Genomic DNA, 26020 nt, shown 5'->3' with positions numbered 1-26020 from the left:
TTTCAAGCTCGCAAAATATTTATGATGCAACAGCTTGACTTCCAACATCTTTGTCTGGCAGTCTCACCTGAAAACGTTGCATCACATCATCCCAGGTTTTGTAACATTAATATTTGAGGTTACTCTACTTTAAGCCTTGTGAAAGACATTTATTTTTTCAACTAAATGAAATATAAAAACTAAAATGAAACTTTATGGCATTATCAGATCCTGTGTGTTGGTAAATAAGAACTCATCTCAGCTGTTTTGTACATCATCATGTCTTTAATTGTGTGTAAACAAACTCTGAAAAGAGCATCAGCCAGTTCTTGGTCATTGGCGTTAACATGATTGATTTATTTTGCAGTCATGGATAAAACATGATCACTCCACTGCAACAAAAAGGTCTTCTTAAACAAGTCATGTCATCTTGAATTCTGTCCTACAATCTTTTTTTTAACACTTATTTCCATCAAACTCTTAAAAGTTAATGCACTGACCATAACTTGAAACGGGCAGATCATTGTATTGATATGGAAAAAAAAAAAAAAACCTTGGTCCAAAGTGAACTAACCTCACTTCATATCAGACTTTTTCCACAATAAACAAGATTTTAGGACCTGATAAATGACTTATTTGTGGCCTTTTTTGCAGCGCATAATAAATAACATGACTTCCATCTGCGACCTCAGTTCAGTCTAGCAAGGTAACGTCATCACATCTTACTTGTGTATGCAGCGTTTCTCACTTCTGTATAAGGTGCTGGGTGGGTGTGTGTGTGTGTGTGTGTGTGTGCGCGCGTGAGTGTGAGAGATACAGAAATGTCACTGCTTGGGAATGCGATTCAGTCATGTTTTGTTGGTGTGACTATGTTGATGGGTTTGTGGTTAAGATTTGGACACGACCAGGTGTCCAGAGGCTTATTAGGTTAGTAGTTCATCAAATCATTAAATATGTAATAGGTGAAAAATAACCTTTAAAACAATGAATAAAACGTCCGCAGCGATCACAGCAGTAGTGTTAAACCCGGAGTGCAACATAATTCGCTTAGCCACCTCCATTGTACACAAACAACAAATATATTTACAATCCAAACAAAAATACATGATTCATAACAAAATAAATGTCACCACATTCAGAACCACAGACAAGTCAGTAAGTGACTTACACAAAGTGAGAATGTATGGTGTAGTGTATGTTTATGTTACCGACCTATTCTGATAGACATTAGCCTTCATTAGAGTTAGGTAGAGCTTTTCTCTTCTACAGATGTTCCACTGGCATTAAAGGTGAAAGCTCCATCTGGAACCAACCCGTAAGAGAGCTCAGGACCAGCCTCCAACTTCAATGACAAAAGACGGACATATTTTCACCATGAATGGTCTCAAATGCAATGGCAGACTTCAGCAACCTGGTGCTTTTCGCATTTCGATGTACATCTAAAATTTTTCATTTTTAATTTTATAATAGCCTGACCTGCTGTATTTATTTAGCTTACTGTTGCTTAGCTTTCACAGATTCAGCCTCCGCAACATACAGAACAGGCCTCGTTCAATTCAGCTCTAAATCCTCTTCATATAGACAAACATGGACAGAGGTTTACAAGGATGAAAACCTACATCAAACAACAGGAAGCAATTCCAAAACACACCTTATGCTCACGGGGTGTGGTGGGTATAAGGTGGCAGATATTGACAGTTGTTAAAGCCAATAGCTCTTTGTGTTTAGGTCTGTTTCGGAAAGCCAACCAGAGTAAAATTGACCGAGGTCAAGCCATATAGATATAAGTATTGAAGTAAACCAGTCTCTTGAAAATGGGAGGAAGGATTACGCCACATTTCGCTGTTTATGATGTCAATTGGGGATCGAATCTGGCATTTCTGTATAATGGGTAAATTAATAACAAAAAGTTTTTAAAAAATAAACCTATTGGCTATAGTTTGGATGAAAGAAAAAAAAAAAAGCTGTAGATGTAGTAACGCATGCATGTCGCTGTTTCCTCCCTGAAATAAGGACAACAGTGCAGAGGAAGTCTGTTTGCAGGTCTGTCTTTGAAGAGAGAGGCTGGCATGCCTTTGACAAACTGGTTTCTGAGCTGTTGCAACTCGAAAAAGAGCATCATCCTTTTTGTTGTGTCCCGGTAAGCATTCATGTGGCTGTGTATGTATGTGTGTGTGTGTGTGTGTGTGTTGAATCTTTCTATCACACCTCCTTTTTAAGGCTTTCAAGCTGCTTTGGATCAAAGTCAGTCCCAGGGGATAATTCAGCATAAACATAGAGTTCAGAAACATCATAGCCTACACCTTCACATACTGCTGAATTCCAATTTTTCAGACACATTTCTAAACCTGCTTGATCTTGTGATTCACAAAAGGAGGCTGACGTCCCTCCGGCCACTCATCTTCTACTGGCATCGATTTGATAGCTTCATCTGACTTCATCACCCCCCGTTCACAAAATAATTTGTTTCTCGGTTTAAAAAAAGTCAAATGCTCAAATACTAAACCTAATGTCAAATTAGGATTGAAGAAGGAGTGTCCCCCTATACAAAAACAAGGGCAATATTCACATCTAAGACTTCACTTTAAGCCCTCATCTTAGAAGTTGCGAGAGTGCAACAGATGTGCCACAATCCAAAATGTATAAAGGGCGCAGGGGCAGCGCGAGAAGAAAAATGGTTGTAATTGTTATCATGTTAAAACGAACCCTACACTGGCCACGAGATTAGAACAGATAAACAGTACATTAGGCTATACGCATCATCATAATTACCGATAGATATATAGCAGTCGCAGCCACCGCCATCCAGTTTTAGAAACACATCAGACTAAAAGGAAAGGGACAGGAGGAGAACTGTTTCTTTCTGGAGTTGGATTTAAATAAATATTCTGGGTTTTTTTGTGTTTTGCTCGATTTTTCTTTAAAGCCATCTTTCCTCCTGCCTGGCGGGTTGGGAAGAGGGTGCGGCATGATCTGCAGGGGGCTCTATGTGAAGTTCTGGAGGGGCTGGCTGACCCTCATGCAGGCCCAGTAGAAAGCCCGAGCCAGGGTGACGAGGACCAGGAGCAGCAGCACGGCCCACGAGGCGTAGATCCCCTGGTAGGTCTGAGCCTTCGCCCACGTTCCAGCCTCGGGAGAGACGACAACAGAGGAAGTTTTAGAAAATCAGATGTTACTCAAAAAGCCCTTTAAAAGGGAATTATAAGCACATCCAGAGCGTGGTGTGGTGATTATAATGAGCCAGCTCGAGCCCAATCAGGCTAAATGCAAGAATCCAGACAGATAAAGCTACAATTAGACTTGAAAGTGTTCTGTGCATTTATTATACGACCCATTTATGTTGTCAGAAAATGTATAAAATTCCAGACAAGTATCTGGTGAAACCAGTCTGTTTTTTTATGACTGCACAACATAAATTCACTTCGTTTTCACGCAAAACAAACTAAACCTTTTATTGTATCTATAGTGTATGATTAGTCCACCTGCACCAGACTCATGCAGTGACTGCGTCTTTTACTATTCCAAATGCACACATTTTCATGGAAGAGCACATACTCAATACTTAAGAGTGGCTGAGGGGTAAGAGAGAAAATAGCTTTCCCATCAAGTATTAAGTGTGCAGCTGCTCAGAAGAAAATTATTTAATGAAGATGGCAAAAGTGACTTTGCGAGAACCCACAGGGATTTTGTGAGAATATGGAAATAGAAATTTGTGTTTCAAAGTCGCAACACTAGAGCAAAGCTAATGCGGGTATAAAAAGTCGAAAACAAATTACAAAACTTGATCAAGGCAGGATTTTTTTCCATATATATTGCTATACCGCTTTCAGGATTGTCATACGTTCTTGTAATAAATAACATTCTTTTCTGTTTTGACACTCGCATATCTCCTGGGCGATACACAGCCCTGGCTCAGATGATTAATGCCATTCTTGAATAAACTGCCGACCAAGTCCAGGACTAGACAGCCTGATAAGGTTTTGTGTATGTGACGGGTACGTTTCGGTGCGATTCTCCTTAAATTCATTTCATTGCTCTTCTCCTGTAAATGATCTGTGAAGTTTTAATGATTCAGGCTGCTCTCGAGGACCATGGCATTTTACCTGGCATCTCTTTGCTCATGCTGCCGAGTTGGGGACACACCACAGCTCCAGAAGGTTTACAGCTCTCGTGGTGATGAATCTCTAAGCCACGCTCAATTCGTAACTACCTTCAAGTACTGTAAAGCCACTGCATCCTTATTCCTAATTATATGCAGTCTGGAAAATAAGTTTGATCCGTTACTTGCTTGGGTTGTTGCTGATAAAGTTTATTGATGCAACGCACAGATTAAACGGTCAAAACCCTGTGCTCTTGTACCATTCTTATGATGAAAACAACCTTTTTATTAAATACAACCTGATCTAATGTGACATTTATTGCCACTACACTAGCTTTATACAATGCTGTCAATACAGCACATTTATTGTTTCCACATTGCTTACTCGGTGGTGATGGAACAGTGGATAAGATGCATGCCTTTGGTGTGGGAGACCGGGGTTCAGCTCCCCACTGTGACAAATCCACCAATGTGTTCCTTAACCCCTAGTTGCTCCAGAGGCGTGCGACCTCTGATATATATGTATTGTAATCGTAAGTCGCTTTGGATGAAAGCTAAATGAATAAATGCTTGCTGTTCTGTGTCAAATTAAAATTCTGTGCGGGTAGGCACGTATGCATCCTGCGTTCAATCTGTCTGTACTGTGGGGCGCCGTTTCGTGCTCATCTTGCACCCTCTGCTGTTTCTGAAGCAGAATGTTTCCATTATCTAATTCTTTCCATGTATCCATGTTTTTTTTATCTTTTGTATTTTCTACAGATGTCTATAAAACTGATCTAGTTGATTGATAATTGGGACATAATTCCCCTGTTGCACTGTTATTTTAACCATTTATAGAAGAGCAACAAATACAAAGTAGAAATTACATTGTGAGCCCTGTATGATTGTATGCACACACAGTATAAAGCCAGCCATGAATAATATAATCTGTTCTGCCATCCTGTGGCTGTCGAAGCTGGTGTTGCAACCTGAATACTGCTTACTGTTAAACTAGGCTGCGTTTGTGCTGTATCTCACTGACAAATAGAGGCCTGTCACATAGTGTCTGGAGGGCGGCTATGAGGTGCGGCCCCTCCATGTTAAACAAGCGACAAAAACAGATTGTAATCGTACTGCTTCTTCCTACTTTTTCCTTTGTTTTGTCTGCAGTTGTAAGGTTGTCACATTATAAAAAGACAAAGGGGTGGACGTTCAGAAAAGACGAGACAATATGGTGAAATTATGATTTGTCATTTTTAGCCTGCTAAAAAGATGAATGCCTACAAGACAACGTGCCTACAAACCAGCTATGGATACTCTTATTAATACTGGCCCCTAGCTCAAGTTGTCTTGCGGCGTCCACTCACCATCAGTCCGGCAGTGGAGACGCTGAATAGCAGGCAGAGTAGAAAACACCACAAGCTTCGCCTCCTGGGATACCTCTGGCCAATGGAGGAGCTGCAGGACCAACAGAGGAGATAATCAAAACATTTCAACTTTTACTGTCACATACACAGAACAATGTATGCGAAATTTGTTCTTTGCATTTAACCCATCCTAATTAGGAGCAGTGGGCAGCCACTGTGCAGCACCCAGGGACCAATGCCAGATCTAAGCCAGTGCCTTGGTCAAGGGCACTGACTGGAGAAATTAACTTACATACATGTTTTTATTGGTGCGGGCAACTGGAGCACCCAGAGGAAACCACGCAAATCACACTGCTAAACCCTGAACCACCATGCTGCTAAAATTTATTTTATTAGGAAATTAAATTAAATACAACAAATATACAGATGTGGCCCTGTGTTTTTATGAAGTATTAGCCTTTCTCCACAGCAGGCATTTTGACCTATTTGTTAATGATGTCTTTTCAAGGGTCCCAACAAGCCATGACAGTGACAGCGAGCCAGCATGGACAATATCAGGACCCTGGAATTGAAGCAGCTAAATGGAATTCAGCCATCGTTAATTGTCTTAATTACACCTGTGCTTTTCCTACTGCGACCTGTCAAACGTGTTCTTTGAAAAAGTCCAAGGGATGATTTTTTTTTTTTACTGCTGCCAAAGCAGGTAAACTCTTACTGGAAGGGCTGAAATAAGACATGAAGGATGATGGTTTAACACCTGCAGACATTCAAGCAGCACCTGTCCAGGTTCAATCCAGGTTCTGAGGCTATTTTAGATTTGACAAACTGATGACTAAATCCGTTCATAAAGGCACACCTGTATATTGCAGTAATACAACTGACACGCAGAACATCTCTTTTCAGCACCTTGTGAAGTTAAATGTTGTGGAAAAAGAAGCGAGGAAACGTGTTGCTTTGTGTGCCTGACAGATTCCAGAAACTTGCCTGTAATGTCTGTTCTGATCATTCGTGCGCATGTACAGACGAACACGGACACACATTCTCTCTTTTGTAAATATTTGTTTGATGTTTTACCTTGTCCACTGTTCAGCATAAGTACGTAATTCTAGGCGTAACCAGAAATCCCAAAAAACTATAATGTCAAAATATATCATCAGAGATTTGGCTTGAAATTATAAGTAAGATTTGCATTGTATCTGGTTATGCCCGCTAATTCCTTTCCCTGTAAGTGAACTTTGCTCAGCATGTCAAGAAGCTTATGGAGTGATATAGAAATGTCGTTTGCAGCAAAGTTCAAGGGAAATTCTGGAGGTACAAAATGCACATGGAGCTAAATCCCACACATCAGAAAGCTCATGTTACGAGACACATGCAACACCCTGAGGCTGGAGAGGAAAATGTGCTGCAGCATTTGAGGTAAAAGACAAACAGGATGTCACAGGTTTGATTCACCAAAAAAAAAAAAAAACCCAACCTGTCCTGTCCTCGAAAAAGGTCCTAAAACCACTACTTGCCCACACTTTGTAGGTTTCACTGAGTAAAAGCTTCAGCTAAGCGCCAAAGGATGTAAATCCACAATGTGAAAGTACATTGAGAAGGAGGTGATGTAATGGATGAACTGCGACTTACACTTTCCTGCAGTGTGGGCACCGGGCCAGCGTCCGGTCTGTGAACTCTGTCCACTGAAATTAGAAAGAGAAAGACACGTGACCTTCAGCTTCAGCCAAAAACCAACATGCATGCGTGTTTGACAAATTATCACAATTTCCAATTCTGACTGACCTCTACTCGAACATAAATTACCAGTGTTTCTGCAGCTGCTTACACAAAGCATGGCTGTGCAGGAAATCGAATCAGCAAAACAGCAAATATGTGCAGGTGTGAAAGATGCCAAGTCCTCCACTGCTTGTTTAAAATGTGTTTGTCAGAAGGTTTTTTATATCAGTGACCTGATCTGTAAGTATATAAGTATAAGTCACATGGAGGCAATGTACAACTTTTACGATAGATTACTTGTCTAATTACAGATGGTATTTAAATTGAACTATGGATTTAAATTTGCCCGCTGCTGCATGGATTGATAACATATTTAAAGAAATTAACACAACCATCCCAGTTCTTGCCAACAGGCGCGGCAAGCCATCCGCAAAATGAAAAAGAAAAATAGTCTTCTTTCAGTGTGTAGACATTTATTCCCCCCCTTAACATCGGGGTATGATACATTTGTAAACCCCGCAGAGCAGAATACACTGTGCATGCTGTACATTCTTCTTCTGACAAAAAAAAAAAAACACTCTGTATGGGAAGCACTGAGAACATTATCAGCTGATCCGCGACAAAAAGGATCATCTCTACAATGCCACACAGGGCACAGATTTGTATTTTCATTCAACGCCGCTGTCTTTAAGCAGGTAGAAAGGTGAGCTGAATGCTAAACACCCTGAACCATCCATCTAACCTCTTTTTAGAACTCTATTCTTCTTTTTCTCTGACTCTGCCACCCACTTATCTTTCACCGTATATCTGAACCATCTTTACCTGCCCCACACATTGTTAAAGGGCAGTAAGTTCAAATTTCACTTCCCCTTTAGCACAAAATGGTCCGAATATATCAGCAGAGAGTTGATAGGGTTATTGATCTACACCAGTAACTCAACATCTACTTGGCCTGGTGCTTTGGCTCTTCAATAATTCACCTTTCTGGCTATGCTACAGAACATTTAACAACAAAGACCTCGGAGGTCCACTGAAACTGTCACAAGATATTTCAGCTACAAATGATAAAGCTTCACTTGAAAGCCAAAAAAAGCAAATGCTAAAGTCGGTTTATCATTCAGCTATTATCCACTTCATAAACATATTTTCTGGATCGTGGCTTATTAAAGTGAAGGTGATCTTATTGATCTTTTCAGATACGTGTCACTCAGAGAGACCTGGGCCAGAGACTTAAACAGTGATTGTACTGTTGTTGCAATTCAAAAAGATCAAACTTTTTTCTTTTAAACTTTTGCTCAGAAAATTTATTTTAGCAATATATCTTAAAAACCTCTGATATGTTTCCTGTCATATTTAGTGGACATATATGGTAGGAACAAAGAAGATTTTGTAAAAAAAAAAAAAAACCCTGACCTGTGTGAAACTTGATTCCTTGGCCAGCTCCATTCGCTGAATAAAAACTGTGTGATGTGAATGAAGGCTCTAAAAGCTAGGAAGTGTTCTTCAATTTTGTGACATTTCTTCAATGTCACAAAAATGAATAATAAAAATTAAATTAAAAACTGTTGTGATTAAACATTTTTAAACAGAGAGAGTGTGGTACCAGGAAGGTGTTGCTGCAGTGTCCACAGGAGACGCGGGCCCCGGCTGGCTGGGGGTCAGGACTGGCCGGACCAGGATGAACTGGACCCAGATTAATTATCCTCTTACTATAAAGAGAAAGACAGAAAAACAAGACAGACAAAGTCAACATTCACCCCCCAAATAACTCAAGATATTAGCCCGCATAAGTGCAAGCCAGTTTTCACAGCCTGAGTAGGAGCCTCATTCTGATGGTGAGGAAAGAAAAGTTTCACTTTGTGGGATCCATTAGCAGCAGGTCCTCTCGTCTTCAATACCAGACACCTCAGACGCATACAGTAGCTCAGAATCACTGATCAGACAGCAGCACAGAGATGTGTCTGGTTTAGTCAGCATGTCTGGTTTGAATGCAAAACAGTGCCAGTGGAGGTAAACTCTCTAGAGCAATTTCATGCAGGAAAAGTGGCATACGAAGGAATATATACGACCCTTTGGCATCACTTTAAATGGATAACCTTTGGTCAAGTGTAATAAAACCAGATATGTGAACAGTTACATCAGAAACATGCAGAATCTCACCACTCACCTATGAAAGATGAAGTTTGCTGTTTTTCTGCCAACAAATGTCAGCATCTCTTCCAATTTCAAAGTTATACATGTGACATAAAATTCACAGTTCAGTAACAATATTCAAAGAAAGCTGAAACTGAGACTCATTTTGGGAACAAGATTCCTCCTCTGTTCCTTAGATATTAGGACATTTTATTTGTTTGTTTTAAAAAAAAAAATAAAATAAAAAAAACTTTCTGCCTGGTGCATTCATGAGAAACTACGAAATATTTAAACATGCAAACCTCAATTAGGCTTCCCCCTTACCTAATGATCTGAGCTGACAGATGGATTATGTGTTTCAGATCTTTATGACAACAGACTTTGTGATGTACAGTTTAAAATTAGACACATTTACATAGCAGCAGAAAATTAACCAAAAGGCTAAAAATGTTGCTCTTGCACATTTTATGCCTCAGGCATAAACAAGGAGTCTTATCTGTTTTACTAATTACACTAGGCTGCAGCAGCATGATGTTCAGATGAGCTGCCAAAGCCGTACATTTTCAGTGACTGACATTAGCCTTTTTTACAACAAAAATCCCAACACATTGGCATCTGTTTGACCTGTAAAAGTGTTTTAGGGCTGTTTGTTCAGCTAACTTTCCGACAGAAGGCAAATGAAACTTTTCTTTCTCGAACTGAACTTTCAGCAACCCAGTATTGTTTACTTTACGCACTAGAAAATGAAAAACAAATGCCACACAAGGGATATTTACAACAATTTTCTTTCTTCTGTTTTTGTTTGAGGCTTGTGAATGAATCTGCTATGAGTGGATTTGGTTAGTAGCTACTCTGCAGGAATTTAGTGCATAATTAAAGCATCTACATGCTGAATCCATTTTATGATTTTTTTTTTTTTTTGCTGCAAGGTGCAGATTGAAAAACAAACCTCAGTATAATCCCCATTCCTGAATAAAGTCTGGCCAAACAGAACACACACCACATACTGTATATTACTCATACAGGCACTCTTCTCATATGTTGGCGATATGCTGAAGTGAAAGCAGTGATGCGGCTGTTCTAATGAGGCTGCTATTTCCTCATCCGGCTCGCTGAGCACTGCATGTAAACTGCGCTGCGAGCACAGCCTTAATTGAGGGACTGCTGCTCCCACTGCACCTTGTTTCCTCTGCTTCACTCCTCTCACACACAGACATACAGCGGCATACACACACTTGGGAAAGGATTTCTCACCAATATGGCCTGGGACAGGCAATCCTCTGGGAAGTGACTTTGCAGATGAGCAGGCAATTGCAGGGGCAGCGAACGTACTTCTTCCCTGCTGGGGCATTCTTAATGGGCTGCAGAGGGAGACAGAGACACACAGGAGGAGGAGATAAGAAGACAGCAGAACAACGTATTAGAATAGGAGTAGATAACAAGCCAATTATTCTTGACGGACGACAATTAACTAATACTACATGAGGGAGAGGAGTATTCTTGGAGATATTGGAAGGGGCCGCACTGCTGTCGCAGGTAAGTAACCAAGTGCCAGTGTTCATGATACATCATGATAATGTTGCTGCTTCATTATCCCTAACACTTCAGGGGCGTTAAGACATGAGTTAACACATCAAGAGCTCAGACTTTGCAATCAAAAACACATTTATTGATAAGTGAAAGGACAGATAAGGCCTTTTAGAGGTCTTCTGCAAAGCAACAGGTTTATCCAAAACAGCTTCTAAGCTTAATACCCATATAAAGGGAAATGCAGATACAGGCTTCAAAACTGTTTGGGGCCACAAGCTTGCATTTGATCATATTTGGTTCCATTCTGTAGGCTCCTACCGGATACGTCAACATGCTGTATATAGAATTCACATAACAGAATAATACATCACAGTAATTACACAACTGGCTTGATTTATGCCCAATCATCCAGTTATATTCTTATAAAGCACGTACGGTATTAAAATAACACTTTAACAACTCACTAGGCCAGATAATACTGCAGGCCAAATTCAAGGACATTGTTTGAGCTCACACAGAGAATGGAAACTACAATCTGTTTTTTTTTTTTTTTTTTTACACAAGTACAACTACACAAATTACACACCTTCCTCTGGGCTTAATAGAACATCCTGCTGTCAGACTGTTGTTTGTCCTGCTGATGGGTCTCTCCACTGCATCATTAAACTCTGACTAACCAGAACAGATTGAGTCCTGCGAGTTCCCTGCTCCATTATCAATTACACTTACAACAGCTGTGGGAGTCAAGTTTGTGTCTGCACTAGAGGCAGAGAGGCAATGATAGGGAGAGGAAACTAATATTGCAAGCAATCATTTTATGGTGGATTACCTAAGTCCAGTCACCTTAAGTTACTCAAATTATTGTCATGTGTGTCAGTGTTCACATTTATATTACTTTCAATGCAGTCTACTACAACAGCCCTGCAATAAATCCTTCCGTCATGTGTTTCTGTTTATCATTCAGCCTATTTTATAACTAAATCTATTCATTTAAACAAAATGATGTGTTGTGACAGGAAACTAATCATTCCACAATACAAACATTTGATGTTCTTCGCAACTTTGCATCTGACTTCTCAATATATAAGCATTGCTTCTGCTGTCTCAGCTTACTCCGTGTTGCTGCTACTGAGCTGCTCCGCCTCATGATTATAACCATTAACTGCAACAGACATCTGTGGCAGTGAAATAACCATTTATATTGTTTATTTGCAACTACTTACATTGTGATATCCTCCAACCCCAACTGTCAAATTAAAGCTGGGCTACACAAAATTGTTATTTCACAATGTGTCTAATTAACAATGGGGGACTGACACAAAGAGGAGTGGCCCCATTCAACAACAATAAAGACTCTGCAGATCAAACCTATTTAATTTCAACAAATACTATTTGCCGTCACACATATTTTGCCTCCTATCTACATCACTGTGCAAGTCTTTGGATTTGAGCCAATAGTTGACACTGATGATGGAATCTCCATCTGTACTGTACTCCTTTGCACATGCAGACAGATTTCAGTCTAAATGCATCCTCATCTGTGTGTTTGATAAGGCTGTGGCCAAAAATCTATATTTTCACACCCTGGACATATTTCTCTACATGTACATATGTTTCCTCCATCTGCACATTGCTCATATTGCCAACTGGTACATCTGGACACATTTCACATTTCCTCTTCCATCAGTACATCGATCTGCACAGCCAGTGATGCGCTCTCGTGGAGCCACTTCAACCTGTGAATTTGACAGTGATGGTTGTTGAAATTACGGCATCCAAAACTTGATGACTAAATTTACCTTCACATGTGTTCAACTTTTCATAGCTCAGGAATGTCAAAGCGCAGCTGTGAATCTGGCTTTTTGTTATACCTTGCCACACCTGACCAGTAACACGGCATTCTTTAGTTAGAGGTAGCATTATGAAAAACTTCAGTGTATCTCTGTCATATTAAATGTGATACCTAATCCTGCCTGTGTAACTACTACAAAAGAAACAGAACAATGACTCCATGGTCAGGATGGCAGGCTCTGTCAACTGCCTTTGGTGCTTAAATGTCTCAACATTTGGACCACTTTTGAGCGCTCTTTTGCTCGCTCGGTGCTGGTCAAAAAATTCTGGCACAAAAAAAATAATTCATATGAACTTACATGTAACTAATTTACAATATATGACCTGATCATGCTGAATTATTTATACATTTTATGGCAAAAAAGAAGACCCAACAGATAAACAACAAGGTATAATTGTTAAGCTTTTTAATTTATACAAAGTGTTAAAAATTTAGAGCATATATCTTTTCATTTGTCTACACTGCGTTCACCACCGTGCTAGTTTGGTGCACATACGTGACACCATACTCACCTGACCAAACACACCAGATTAAATAAGTACATGCTCCATGTTTTGGATGAGCGGAAATTACTGTTAGGAGTGAACTTGCCCTTGGATTCCCTGGAAAAACAACTTTCTGTTTAATGTCATAAGACTAACCAGTCTCATGACATAAAACAGAATGTTGATTTTCCGCAAATCCAACTTGGTGGGCAGCTGAAAAACAGACTGTCCATCTTTATCATCTAATTTCTAGATGTTTTCATGATGTTGAAATACTACACATAGTACACTTAAAGCTACTTTCTGCCAAAGAATGTTTTCATGGGGATTATAGGGAGTATTAATGACCTCACTGTGAGCTCTGTGGATTATCCGGAGTAAGGGGGATACTGATACTGGAAATAGATTGTTGAGTTTTCATTGTTTTGAGCACCAAAAAACACTTTAAAAAAAGACACCGGTAAAGTGTGTGTGCAAGTGTTTTACGGCATATCGTAGATAAACACACTGAGTGCGTTACATCTGGCTGTACCGATTCCTCTGGTGACCTACCGTAGCTTCATTGCAAACCCCGCACTTCACCACATGCTGGTGGATCTTTCCCTCCACAGAGATCAGGCTCTGACACACCCGGCAGCTGATTACAGGAGCACTGCCACTCTCTGGGGAGGTAAGAGGGGAGTAGGGCGGAGGGTCCTCCCCTAGGAGCACTGAGGGCTGAGTGGGGCTGGGGAACGGAGGGAAGCCTGCACAGGGCGGGAGACAAGGAAGGGAAAGAATGACGAATACAAAAGTAGTACAACCAGTGACAAATGAATGGATTGTTGAGGGAACAGGCCCAAGAGTTGTGCAATGGCCTGAAATAAAGCCTCAATTCCCATTGACAAATACCGTTTCACATTGCGATTAACAAGATAATAAGATTTGGTCTCGAGTTCAACTGAAAGGAGCTTTAGAAGAAAAACACTCCTGGAATGTGGAGCGGGGTTAGTTTCAACAAATAACAGTGTCAGTATTTGTGAGTGACAGAGAGAACTCAGAGATGGAAGTGAGTAAAGAACACAACATACAGTACTACCTGCTCTACATTTCTAGCATGCAATGTGAATGATAATTTTAATGGTTTAGAGCAGGTTGGATGCAAAACACAATTAGGAGCCATATCTCATGCCTTTTCAATTAATGTATTTAGGCACAGTCCCTCTCCATGTGCGCGGCCATTGGTAGCGGCTCTCTCTTGCAGCATCCCTCAGCAGCCCTCTCATATGTCAATCAAAGAGGTTTCTCGGATGCTAGCTAGCTAAGTGGTACAGTGATCCAGCTTGCGAGTACAATGGGGAACATCAGCTGTTCAAACGCAACAATTTTTGTTGGGAAACGCAAATAAAATATGATTTAGTGACAAAATTTCTGAGCTTCAAACCCGAAGCTTGGCGGGTGGTTTGCCGGTGTTAACCAGAGCTAGCTACCAAGCTAATATAACGGCTGCTAGGTTAGCTAGTTAGCACAACGCTAATTCCCTTCAGTCCCTCCTCACGCCATGATTGGAATAACGCACATTTCATCCCACATGAGACGCTCATAAAGAAATACCCTGGAGGCTAGCATTATATCCTGCACAAACACAGTACCGACAGCCTGATTCACAGCTGAACTAGCAGACTAACCAGAATGCCCTGTCAGTGGAAGCTAACGTAAGCTAGGCTAATTAAGGTTGGAGGAGAGAGCACCATGGATACTCACTCTCTGGTTTGTTGGGCACGTAGGGCGCTGAGCCGGGAGACACCCCGCCGTTACCGCTGCCAAGAGCACCATCTCCCAGATCTGATAGTAACGGGGACCTCTCGCCGTCCGCCATACCGAGAGCGAGGCGTGGGGGGAGAGAGGGAGTGTGAATGTAGACCGGTCCGGTGCTGTATTGTTGTGTCGGAAATGCAGGCGTCACATGATCACACCACCGCTGCTTCTGCTGCGGTAACGATGCACGGAGGTGTGGCACCCTGCACACCCAGATATGCTCCCTTTCCACTAAATGTGTGTTAATGTACCTGTGGAATATGTTTCAATTATTTCCCAACAAAAGTGGCGCATCTGTGTGACTTTTAAACATTACTGTGACGTGTAGTGACAGTAGGCATTCTTCATCTCAACCCTTAAAATGTAACTTATTCTGCATCCAGGCATTTTTTCCACTGGACGACGCAGTAAGATGTCCAGTTTTTCCATATTGCACTGGGCAGCTTCACTTTTGCACTTAGAGGCAAGGGCATGGCACTTAAATAGTTTTTAAGAGTGTGGAGAACTCATTTGTTTTGTCACTTACCTGTTGATCTTGATTTTAGTTGCTGACGTTTTCATTTACAAGTCTACTTCCTCAAATGTTAAGATGTTGCTGGCCTGAAACAGTTAAAAGGTGTTTAATATACCTCCACAGAAACAATAGACAAATGTTCAGACTTTGTCCGCTGTAATAATTCCAAAAGTTATTGGCAATAGTTCAATTTAATGTGTGCTGTTCACACAGGCCCTAAAACGATCTCTTCATAGTGTGACTTCAATGTAAAGTAAACGATGGAGTAGCCAACATAATTCGCATCCCTCTTTTGTGCATTAATGCAGTCCAAAGTGCAGCCGAAGCTAAACAGGCCTGATTAGTCAGGAGATCCAAATCAAGTGGGCATCTTACCAAAGAAAGGGAACGACTACACTCACCAATAACTCCCTTCAACCTAAATATGGGCACAATAATTTGAGCCTATCCTATAATGAATGCCTTTCCCATTAACGCTCATTATTCTAAATATCAGTTTGCAATAGCAGCTCTTATGTGCATTATGATTATACCATCCGTAATAAAGGTATCGGACTAAAACGATGAGTAAAGCTTACGTGGGTTTAATATCCACAAACATCTGTGGCTATCCCATAAAAAAGCAATCATATAATGAGACAAAAGATTTATTAGAAAGACATTTTAATAGTCATCAGTGGGAACAAATGTCAAAATAGCATTAAATCACCATTTACAGAACATAAACAAACAGGTTATGCATATGCTGACCATTTCTCTGACCACCTTTTTCTTTGACCCATAAAAGATGCCTGCGTCATCTCCTCTGTGGACCGGCTTCAGGTCTAACTCTGCATCTTTGTAATAGCGTTCCTTCTTATTGCATGTTGATAAAATCCATGGGACGATTCATTGGGAGAGTTACCTCCAGTTCCTCCCTCTCGCTGAAGAACTGAGCCTTTCCCCCATGGCTGTGGGTCGGATGTGGGAGATGGAGACCCAGTTTACTGAAGAGAGGAGAGAAGACAGGTTAAAGAGACGGAGAGAGAGAGGGGGGATGTTAAGAGCGGTGTGAAACAGCAGTCAAAGCTCAGATCATGATGGGAATCTTTGATTAAAAGGAAATGTCTGTGAATGGGAGCTTTTGGTCTGATCTGCCGGACTGCGTCTTGAGGGGATTAAAAATAAAAGAGAACATTTTCAAAGCATCCCTTACTATTTTGGCGTCCGTAGATCAAGGAACTTCTCTTTTACATCCAGGACTACATCTGTTGCTTTAGTGTCTGGTAGTTTGATTTTCACCTACGAGTGGGGGGGGAGTCAGCATCTTTAATATTGCACATTATGAACATTTTAATCTTGACTTTTATTCAAAAAGGAAACCAATATTCCACTTATATTGTGTTAACCAAGTTATGCCATTTCCTCACTGTTGTTAATATACGCTGCCTTTTCACTTGTAATGCAGCAGAGTCTGAAAAACTATCTAGGATGTAAAAGTGAAATCTCTTTACTTAACTCTGATTTAATTTTTTTAACAGTTACACTCACTCTGCCTTGTCTGTGCTGCTCAACAGCTGGATTTTATGCCCCTTAACAGTTTTTACACTGTCTGCAAATTGTTTAGTATCGGTGAGTCTGAAATGATATAGTTCTTCAAATTAATTCTCTGAAACCAGCCCACACAGCAATAGGAGAATCCTGTAATATTGCTATCTCTAATCTCACATCCTTGTACATTTCATTTTTTGTGGAGTTACCAGCATGGCTTCACAGCACATGGAGGACGGGTCCTTTCCGTTCAAGCCCAAAAACAGATCCTCTGTCCCCACACTCTGCTTCAGGATTATTTCATACCTGCACACAAAAGTTATACACACACGGTCATGCAGGCATAAACACACAAACAAACAGCATTAATTTCATTTGACAGAATCAATAGGGAACAACATCGAACAGAAGCAGGCAGAAGTGAGTGTCAGCTGAGGTCAATGGATAGTGGAAATTGTGGTATCTAATTGTGATTAATACTTTTCTACAGGCTGCCTCGCCCTCCCTTGCACTTCTATAATTAATTTATAGTACAAGGGTAACCATAGCAAAGATTTGTAATAATAAACGAACTGGTTTGTTTTTTTTATTTAAAAAAAAGTAGCACAAGGTTTCATAATTAGAAAGGTGTGTATTACCCTTAACAGCGTGGCTTTTTGGTTTTAAGGCTCAATAAACTCAAGATGTGAGAAAGGTGCAATTGCAGTGAGCGGTGAAAATAAAGTACTTGGTTTTTCCCCAGTGTTTGACCACAGTATATACAATGAGGAAAATAAGTATTTGAACACCCTGCTATTTTGCAAGTTCTCCCACTTAGAAATCACGGAGGGGTCTGAAATTGTCATCGTAGGTGCATGTCCACTGTGAGAGACATAATCTAAAAAAGAAAATCCAGAAATCACAATGTATGATTTTTTAACTATTTATTTGTATGATACAGCTGCAAGTATAAGTATTTGAACACCTGTCTATCAGCTAGAATTCTGACTCTCAAAGACCTGTTAGTCTGCCTTCAAAATGTCCACCTCCACTCCATTTATTATCCTAAATTAGATGCACCTGTTTGAGGTCGTTAGCTGCATAAAGACACCTGTCCAGCCCATACAATCAGTAAGAATCCAACTACTAACATGGCCAAGACCAAAGAGCTGTCCAAAGACACTAGAGACAAAATTGTACACCTCCTGGCTGGAAAGGGCTACGGGGAAATTGCCAAGCAGCTTGGTGAAAAAAGGTCCACTGTTGGAGCAATCATTAGAAAATGGAAGAAGCTAAACATGACTGTCAATCTCCCTCGGACTGGGGCTCCATGCAAGATCTCACCTCGTGGGGTCTCAATGATCCTAAGAAAGGTGAGAAATCAGCCCAGAACTACACGGGAGGAGCTGGTCAATGACCTGAAAAGAGCTGGGACCACCGTTTCCAAGGTTACTGTTGGTAATACACTAAGACGTCATGGTTTGAAAGGTTCCCCTGCTTAAACCAGCACATGTCAAGGCACGTCTTCAGTTTGCCAATGACCATTTGGATGATCCAGAGGAGTCATGGGAGAAAGTCATGTGGTCAGATGAGACCAAAATAGAACTTTTTGGTCATAATTCCACTAACCGTGTTTGGAGGAAGAAGAATGATGAGTAGTAGTGTAGTGTGAAGCATGGGGGTGGTAGCATCATGCTTTGGGGGTGTTTTTCTGCACATGGGACAGGGCGACTGCACTGTATTAAGGAGAGGATGACCGGGGCCATGGATTGGGAGATTTTGGGGAACAACCTCCTTCCCTCAGTTAGAGCACTGAAGATGGGTCGAGGCCGGGTCTTCCAACATGACAATGACCCGAAGCACACAGCCAGGATAACAAGGAGTGGCTCTGTAAGAAGCATATCAAGGTTCTGGCGTGGCCTAGCCAGTCTCCAGACCTAAACCCAATAGAGAATCTTTGGAGGGAGCTCAAACTCGTGTTTCTCAGCGACAGCCCAGAAACCTGACTGACCTAGAGAAGATCTGTGTGGAGGAGTGGGCCAGAATCCCTCCTGCAGTGTGTGCAAACCTGGTGAAAAACTACAGGAAACATTTGACCTCTGTAACTGCAAACAAAGGCTACTGTACCAAATATTAACATTGATTTTCTCAGGTGTTCAAATACTTATTTGCAGCTGTATCATACAAATAAATAGTTAAAAAAATCATACATTGTGATTTCTGGAGTCTCTCACAGTGGACATGCACCTACGATGACAATTTCAGACCCCTCCATGATTTCTAAGTGGGAGAACTTGCAAAATAGCAGGGTGTTCAAATACTTATTTTCCTCACTGTATAAGTGAATCCTATGTATGTGTTTCTTTCTGCCCCGCAGTCTTACTCAGGCTGAGGCCGCGGGTCAGCAAGATCATCATACTGGGAGCCCTCAGCCACCTCTTCCTCGCTCCAGATATCTTTGCTGTTCTTCTTCACACAGGCATTTGATACTAAAAAAACAGCAACACACACACTGCTATCATCAACCCACCAGAGTTACCATCATGACTTTAGGAGGTTTTTTTTTAGGGAATTACTAGATACAATGCATTACCTTCTTTATCTTTTTTGGGTGGGGGGCCAATGTGTCCAGGACCCAGCTGTGCGCAGGCTGATTCATTCTGTAGAGATTAACTGATGTTATTGTAACTTAGTTCAAATAAACACTAGCTCAAGGCATCCAGTTGTTCAATTTGCAGTCATTATAAGGTGGTTATCAGTAAAATGTGCCCAAAAAAATCAGTGTAAACACGCTAGCTTGACTTTCAGAGAAGTAGGCTATTTTGTGTCTTCTTTTTAAGTATAGGCTATATCTACTTGAGCAATGTGAAGGCTACTTACATTAACCATAGCAATAAGGCCAAGTGAATTAAATGAACAGTTCAAATCTTACTTTACAGTCTTCATCATCATCATCATCCTGCTGAGCTGATAACAAAGCAGACAGAGCCTGCAGGTTCTGAAAGGATGACTCTCCAACTAGACACTCCATTCAAATAAATTTCTGCTTTTTTTAATCCCCCAAAAAGCAACAATGCCCTCGAAACCGCAACAGGCAATAGGTAAAACTAAGCAATGATAAAAACTAGCGTTAGCCTGAAAGTGTAACGTTACTGGATCATGTGTTGACGATTTCCTGGAGATTCAGGCTGCCATGGGAACCAGTGACGTCACAAACGAAAAAGAACCTTTGAACAGTGAATGGGGCGAGAGCTGCATGCTAATAAAGTGAAAATAGTACTATAAATAGATAGTAAACAAAACTAATGTAATAATAAGAACAAGCCCGGTGATACCAGGGTACAAAAAATAAATAAATAAAAAAAAAATACAAACTGAGAAAATAAAACTAACCAGTGGTGGAGGACAATGTAGTAATAATTGAATATTCATTAAAACATATATCAAGTAAAAGTTCTAATTACAATATTTTAATAAAAAGTACTTAACTTTTAACGCAAAAGTCTTCTTAAGCCATCTTAAAGTGCTGTATTATTACATGCATTTGGCTAATGTTGCCCGATATCAGCAGAATTGACAAATGTGGTCGGTCCCTGGCAAAAGTTAGTGATGCATAACATGTAGCAGCCTTTTAATAATGAAGTTGGTTTAGGTTGAGCTAATTTTAATCACTTTACATGCTGTATTACGCCATACTTCACAGTTTAATCTAGCCAGTAACAACGCATCATCTATAAATCATAAATCATCATGTTTAATAGCATATATAAAAACGGCAAATAGCTTTCAGTTAAAGGAGGTGGAGCAAAAACTAATATTTACAAATTAAATGTAGTAAAATAGAGCCATAAAGGAGCATTAAAATGAAATACTGAAGTGCCTCACAATGAGTCCTTATTAGCCATTCTCAATTTGTAGGCCTATTTATAGTTAATTTACAAATTCAATTAAATCTATCATTCGAAATAGATAGCATGCTTTCAGGCGTAATGAAGAAACGTCCGTCAAATTTCAACATAAAGGCGGCGTGATTATCGCTTCGACTAACAGTCATGTCCCTCCTCAGCCACCGTAGTGAATGCATGGCACGCGGGGATCGTGTTGAAGGTGACAGGTAGAGCTATGCCGGGAGCTCTGAGTTTGTTGCAGACCACCGTGTTTGCTGCCGGAGACGGGGAGAAAGAGGCGGCCGCCCCGTTCCACCGGGATGAACTATCGTTATACACCGTTCCTCAGCAGGAGTCTCGGTATGTGGAGCCTGAAGCGGGTCAACTGGAGCAGAGTGTCGCCACCGTCAGGAAGTTAGCAGAACCATACACGGATTGGTGTCGGGACACCTACGACAAAGTTAAACCCAAAGTGCAAAGTGTCGTCCGGTTTGGGAATGACACATACGCCTACCTGAAGAACCCGCCGAAGGACTTCTACCCCCGGGCAGGAATTATCGGCTTCACCGGTGTCCTGGGGCTGTTTCTTGCACGAGGCTCCAGGATTAAAAGGCTCATATACCCGGCGGGCCTGGTGACCGTGAGCGCCTCCCTCTACTACCCGGAGCAGGCTGTGACCGTCGCAAAGTCAACCGGAGACACCATGTACGACCGCGCGGTGCAGAGCTACGCTGCTGTGGAGAAGCTGCTGAAGCCTCAGAGCAAAGCTGAAAACGGCACCGGCTCAGAAACTAAGCCCTGAGGGCCCCACTGTGATTCTGCAACAACTCAGCAATAACAAAATAGCAGCAGCCCCCCCGATGCTGTAGATTGACATGTGCTTTCTAGACAGGCTCTAATGTGTGACTTCCTCATGCCCACTTTTTGCACTAAGCTTCACCTCAGGCCGGGCATGGCCTGTCACGGCCTGTCACAAGGGATTTGCAACTTGACTGATTTACTTCTGATCTGAATGTATATTTATGTAGAGAATTAATAAAAATCAGCTGTCTAACGTTTAAATCTAGAGAGATTTGTTTTAGACTGTCACGTGTTACCTCCTTAATTCTGTCTGGAGCACAGTCCCAAACGCAACATGAATACAAAACAGCTTAAATAATGATTAAATTAAGAAAAAAGAAAAGAAAATGGGCAGCAATGTTGAAGTCAGTTAATCATAAATTTCAAGCAAAATGTCAAACTGATGATGGTTCAAGCTTAACTTTGAGAATGTGCTTCCTTGTAACTTGAATTTCTTTGGGGTTTGAACTGCTGTACACTAAAAAGCTATTTGAAGACGTCACTTTGGCACCATGCCAACATTTCTCTGATTTACAGAGCAAACCATGAATTGATTATTAGAAAATTATTTCATTAATAATTACTTGAAGCCCTAAAATATACATTTTAATACTTCTCAAAAGCATATTTAAACATCAAAGGCTGCACAACAAGGAGTTAACAGTGAGCAGTCTAATATGTGACTTTTTAATTAGCAATATAAGCCTTCCAATAATGTTCATCAGCCATTTGTGAGAAACCAAACTGCATTTTGTTACAATATTACCAAGGCAGAACACTGTATGACTGTTTAATGTCTTTATTCAACTCAGCCAAAAAGAAGGGAAAAAAAATAAACAAAATTTAAATATGAATCACTTGAAAGAAATCAGAGCAGCACCAGCTTCTCATTTAGAGCAATCTGTGCTTGGGTGAGGTTAGCCAGGTAGGTCACCATCAACAGGTCCTGCAAATACAAAACAGTGTTTCCATTCTGTTATTACAACCTTAATTATTGTGAAAAAAAAACAAAGTGTCCATCAGTAAAACATGATAATGCTCCTTCAACAGTGTTACAAGTAAAAGTCAAGGACTGTGATGTTAGAAAGAAAGATCCCTGACTACCGATTTAACACCTAAGTTGGCTGTGTGTGCTGGACATGTAATAAGTAAACAAGTATGAGACAAGAGGAGCCAGGAGAGCACTAACGATAGGAAGCAAAGTATAATTAAATGTTTCCTGTAATCAGTGGTAGAGCACCAATGTGCTAAAAACAGCCCTGAGTGCAGCAAGTAAATAAGCAATGCAAGTCTGAAGGGGATGCACTCAATCCAATGGAGGACAAACAACCATCAGCAGAGATTAGAAAAAATATGTTGTTTATATGAGAAATGAGCTTACATTGATGTTGGAATTGAGCATGTTCTCAAAGTCCTCGGCTGAGATGGTGGGCACCTTGTTGACCAGGTCCATCAGAAAGCGGCCCACGCTGTTATCTGCTGTCACTTTGCCAGACTGAGACAGACCAAACAGCATTACCTCTCTAACTACCATCAGTGTTGAATTTGATTACATCACAAATGATCTCTAGAGACACACTGATTAAATACAAAGTGGAAAAGCTGGAATATGAACAGGAAAACAAAAAGCAGGCGTTATCACTCTCCATATGTAAACAACGCACTAATCTGCATTTGCGCTAAAACTCACCAGCACATCCTCAATGTATGCAAGCACAGTGGTCAGCATGTCCTGTATCCTGGATGCAGAGCCAGCCACCTGGGACAGATCAGAGGTAAGCCCCTTGGTGCGACTCGGAGTTATACGTGTCCTCTGTAGAAGATCCACTGCAACAAACAGATGGGAGTTTTAGAGTACAGTATTACAACTGAGAGCCAAGCACTGAGATAAGAGTAAAAAATAAATAAATAAAAAATAGACTGAACAATCTATTATTGGCAGTATCTATGTTGACTTTACATTGATATGAAAACCACTAAGTTATTTTAGACACTGCAATTGAAATATTTACCACATGACAAATTAGAATTTTAAAACATTCCCAAAGAATATATTTGGTCAGGAAGCATTTGTTTCCAACAGTCATCTTCATTTATTGTTTGTGTTCTTACCGCCTATCCTTTCAGTGTCATAGTAGACATACTTGACGGACAATGGGGTGAACATCACACCAACTGTCTTTGTTGGAACACCCATCTGCGCACTGTACAGGAGATACACAAGCACATTAAAAACAAAATAACACACGCACAAAATCTCAGTCTGTAGTTGATCACATAAACAATTAGTCTATGGCAGGAAGATCAGCCAACCTGACGTAGGCACGGATGTTCATCTTGCCACTCTGCAGTGCTGTGTCCATGGTCAGGTGAATGGGGTTGGAGGCCTCACGGCTATAGTACTCATGTATGAGCACTGAGTGTTCTGTGATGTCAAAGCCTGTGGCATACCTGGGAGGACAAATGTCAATGTGGTGATTAAACTGCTTTTTTAAAAAATAAAATTCTTTGAAATTCCAGATTTCATCGAGTGACGCACCATCCAACGATGACCTCTGTAGGCGACACCCTCTTGTGGAGCTCGTACATGTTCTTAGCAAACTCCATGTCCACAGCAACCTGTTGGCAAAGTGGATGACCTTTAAAAAATGGCCACTTCTTTACAAAAGATCTTCACTCTTTTACGATGTAATTAGGCAGCCATCTAGGTCTAAAATTATTTTCAACAAGCTCAACAATGTTACATTTTTCAATGCCGATTATCTGTACCACATACAAATATTCTCTGTGAATACAGAATAGTTACGACTCCCTAACATAAAGCCCCACAAGAATCTGTTTCACTTGTAAAAAAAGACCTGCGGGAATTACACAGGTATTGTACAGCCATTAAAAAAAATTTCCCGCAGAACAATTCATAATACTCCATACAATTGAGAGGTCCGATTTTAAACTTCAACATATAGATCCTAAATGCCATTTCAATGAATTAACTTGCCAATTATTCGCTGTACATCTGTGTGAAAGGAAATATCAAAAATCTAAATGTACTGTTTATAATTTGTTTGTGACTGATGCGTCTTAGCTGCAGCAGCAATACAAAGTGATATTGACAAAAAATAGTCTATCTGGAGATATCCAGCTGCACAATGATGAATGTTGACTTATTAACCAAAACACGGTATCATACTGTGAATAAATGAGCCTAAAGCTGATGACGCACGGAGCAACTTTTAGAGCATACTGGGCAATATTGCCTTCAAGGTTAATGAGTAACGTTAAAAATTACTACCGTAATCCCCACCACCCGCCCCTATCACTATCAGAGATACTAACAAAGATATTAAACAAACAATAAATCTGCTTGACTACAGCTGTGACTGTTTACAAAAAAAGTTCGTACTATCCGTTCAAAAACACAGTCGGACAGCAAGATTGTTCAGCAACATTGCTCAAAAAGTTGGCCCCGTGTATCATCAACTTAACAACATACCTCATCTTCAGACTCATTGTGGGGGACAGAGAAGCAGTTGGTCACCTCAATAGAGTGCTTGTCAATAGTACCTGAGAAGAACACGTTACACAATGAGGCTTTGTTATTTAACGTTGGCTAGCAATTCTGCATAGTTAGCTAACAAGAGGGTAACGTCAACATTCTTCAGGAGGTTAATAACAATCAAGACGATCTCAATGGGCAACGGCTAACGGTAACGCTAATAACAACGTCCAATCCTGATTACTACACGTCTTATCAGTACAAAAAATAACAGAAAAGGTTGGATGGCTTAGCAAATAGCCAATGTATCCATCTGCTAACCCTTTGAACGGGAAGCCAGCTGTTACAAGTGATGATGCTAACCTAGCTATACAGCTATCGCTAGCCAGATGTAACTGCTGGTCTGTCCCTAGGCAGCATGCGTTAGCAGGCAAGCTACAATTAGCAAGTAATCCACCGCCCGTTTTATCAGAAGTCCACCCAACGGACGACAAATATGTCAAGTTCCTTCTTACCCAACAGGGTCCCGATCACACGACTCGCTCCCTCATTTCTTCGCTCGTAAGAGTCGCAGATAGAAGCGAGAACGACGGGGTGAATTTTCACCACTGGCCCGTACACCGACATCTTGGAAAAGGAGGGCTGCTTCCTGGCGCCAGTGAACACATTATACTACCACCTGGAGGCCGGCGTCTGAACTGCATAGACTGCGGTTTATAATTATGACGCTAATTATAATCACTGATAAATTTGATGATACAATGCAGCGAGTGCCTGTAGGCCTATCTGATCCCAGCATAAGTTGTTTCACTTGTGAATAAAGGCTCTATAAATTAT

The 26020-nt window shown here is 40.8% G+C and overlaps 4 protein-coding genes across 5 annotated transcripts; 1 reads left to right on the top strand and 3 right to left on the bottom strand.

Moving 5' to 3' along the window:
- Window positions 1–244: 244 nt before the first annotated feature.
- pip4p1a (phosphatidylinositol-4,5-bisphosphate 4-phosphatase 1a) lies at window positions 245–15091 on the bottom strand. Its single transcript, XM_038717382.1, has 7 exons — window positions 14884–15091; window positions 13693–13886; window positions 10528–10634; window positions 8744–8849; window positions 7054–7106; window positions 5425–5515; window positions 245–3108 (listed from the first exon to the last, which is right to left on the bottom strand). Exons 1-7 carry the CDS (start codon window positions 14996–14998, stop codon window positions 2965–2967), a joined length of 810 nt encoding a protein of 269 aa, XP_038573310.1. The 5' UTR covers window positions 14999–15091; the 3' UTR covers window positions 245–2964.
- A 1006-nt stretch (window positions 15092–16097) lies between these two features.
- Window positions 16098–20322, bottom strand: dnaaf6 (dynein axonemal assembly factor 6). 2 transcript variants are annotated; one of them, XM_038717380.1, is made up of 6 exons: window positions 19893–20322; window positions 19559–19620; window positions 19344–19451; window positions 17191–17287; window positions 16647–16732; window positions 16098–16437 (listed from the first exon to the last, which is right to left on the bottom strand). In XM_038717380.1, the coding sequence occupies exons 1-6, from the start codon at window positions 19989–19991 to the stop codon at window positions 16308–16310; spliced, it is 582 nt and encodes a 193-aa protein (XP_038573308.1). In that variant the 5' UTR covers window positions 19992–20322; the 3' UTR covers window positions 16098–16307. The 2 variants fall into 2 exon arrangements, with proteins under 2 accessions (XP_038573308.1, XP_038573307.1); XM_038717379.1 differs by having other exon boundaries at window positions 19344–19449; window positions 19554–19620; window positions 19893–20307.
- A 709-nt stretch (window positions 20323–21031) lies between these two features.
- Window positions 21032–21909, top strand: apooa (apolipoprotein O, a). The gene has a single exon (XM_038717381.1). It carries the CDS (start codon window positions 21083–21085, stop codon window positions 21647–21649), a length of 567 nt encoding a protein of 188 aa, XP_038573309.1. The 5' UTR covers window positions 21032–21082; the 3' UTR covers window positions 21650–21909.
- A 561-nt stretch (window positions 21910–22470) lies between these two features.
- On the bottom strand, window positions 22471–25853 carry eif3f (eukaryotic translation initiation factor 3, subunit F). Its single transcript, XM_038717378.1, has 8 exons — window positions 25699–25853; window positions 25181–25251; window positions 24227–24306; window positions 24001–24138; window positions 23800–23891; window positions 23378–23514; window positions 23069–23182; window positions 22471–22633 (listed from the first exon to the last, which is right to left on the bottom strand). The coding sequence occupies exons 1-8, from the start codon at window positions 25808–25810 to the stop codon at window positions 22556–22558; spliced, it is 822 nt and encodes a 273-aa protein (XP_038573306.1). The 5' UTR covers window positions 25811–25853; the 3' UTR covers window positions 22471–22555.
- Window positions 25854–26020: the final 167 nt, after the last annotated feature.

This window comes from Micropterus salmoides, unplaced genomic scaffold (assembly GCF_014851395.1).
Source record: "Micropterus salmoides isolate LMB-PRFRI ecotype aquatic unplaced genomic scaffold, ASM1485139v1 Ms_hic_scaffold_14, whole genome shotgun sequence".
NCBI lineage: Eukaryota > Metazoa > Chordata > Actinopteri > Centrarchiformes > Centrarchidae > Micropterus > Micropterus salmoides.
Note: the sequence above shows the minus strand (reverse complement) of the source record. Positions and strands in the feature narration are given on the sequence as shown.

Coding starts and splice junctions, on each gene's coding strand:
- pip4p1a (XM_038717382.1), bottom strand. CDS start 14,998: ATGGCGGACGGCGAGAGGTCCCCGTTACTATCAGATCTGGGAGATGGT. Junction 13,887..14,883: donor CGTGCCCAACAAACCAGAGA/GTGAGTATCCAT, acceptor CGCCCTGTGCAG/GCTTCCCTCCGTTCCCCAGC. Junction 5,516..7,053: donor TGCCCACACTGCAGGAAAGT/GTAAGTCGCAGT, acceptor TTGGTCCTGCAG/CTCCTCCATTGGCCAGAGGT.
- dnaaf6 (XM_038717379.1), bottom strand. CDS start 19,991: ATGGAGTGTCTAGTTGGAGAGTCATCCTTTCAGAACCTGCAGGCTCTG. Junction 19,621..19,892: donor ATGATGATGAAGACTGTAAA/GTAAGATTTGAA, acceptor TAATCTCTACAG/AATGAATCAGCCTGCGCACA. Junction 16,733..17,190: donor TGTGCTGTGAAGCCATGCTG/GTAACTCCACAA, acceptor CCCCACTCGTAG/GTGAAAATCAAACTACCAGA.
- apooa (XM_038717381.1), top strand. CDS start 21,083: ATGCCGGGAGCTCTGAGTTTGTTGCAGACCACCGTGTTTGCTGCCGGA.
- eif3f (XM_038717378.1), bottom strand. CDS start 25,810: ATGTCGGTGTACGGGCCAGTGGTGAAAATTCACCCCGTCGTTCTCGCT. Junction 24,139..24,226: donor ACAGAGGTCATCGTTGGATG/GTGCGTCACTCG, acceptor TTGTCCTCCCAG/GTATGCCACAGGCTTTGACA. Junction 23,892..24,000: donor AACATCCGTGCCTACGTCAG/GTTGGCTGATCT, acceptor TCTCCTGTACAG/TGCGCAGATGGGTGTTCCAA.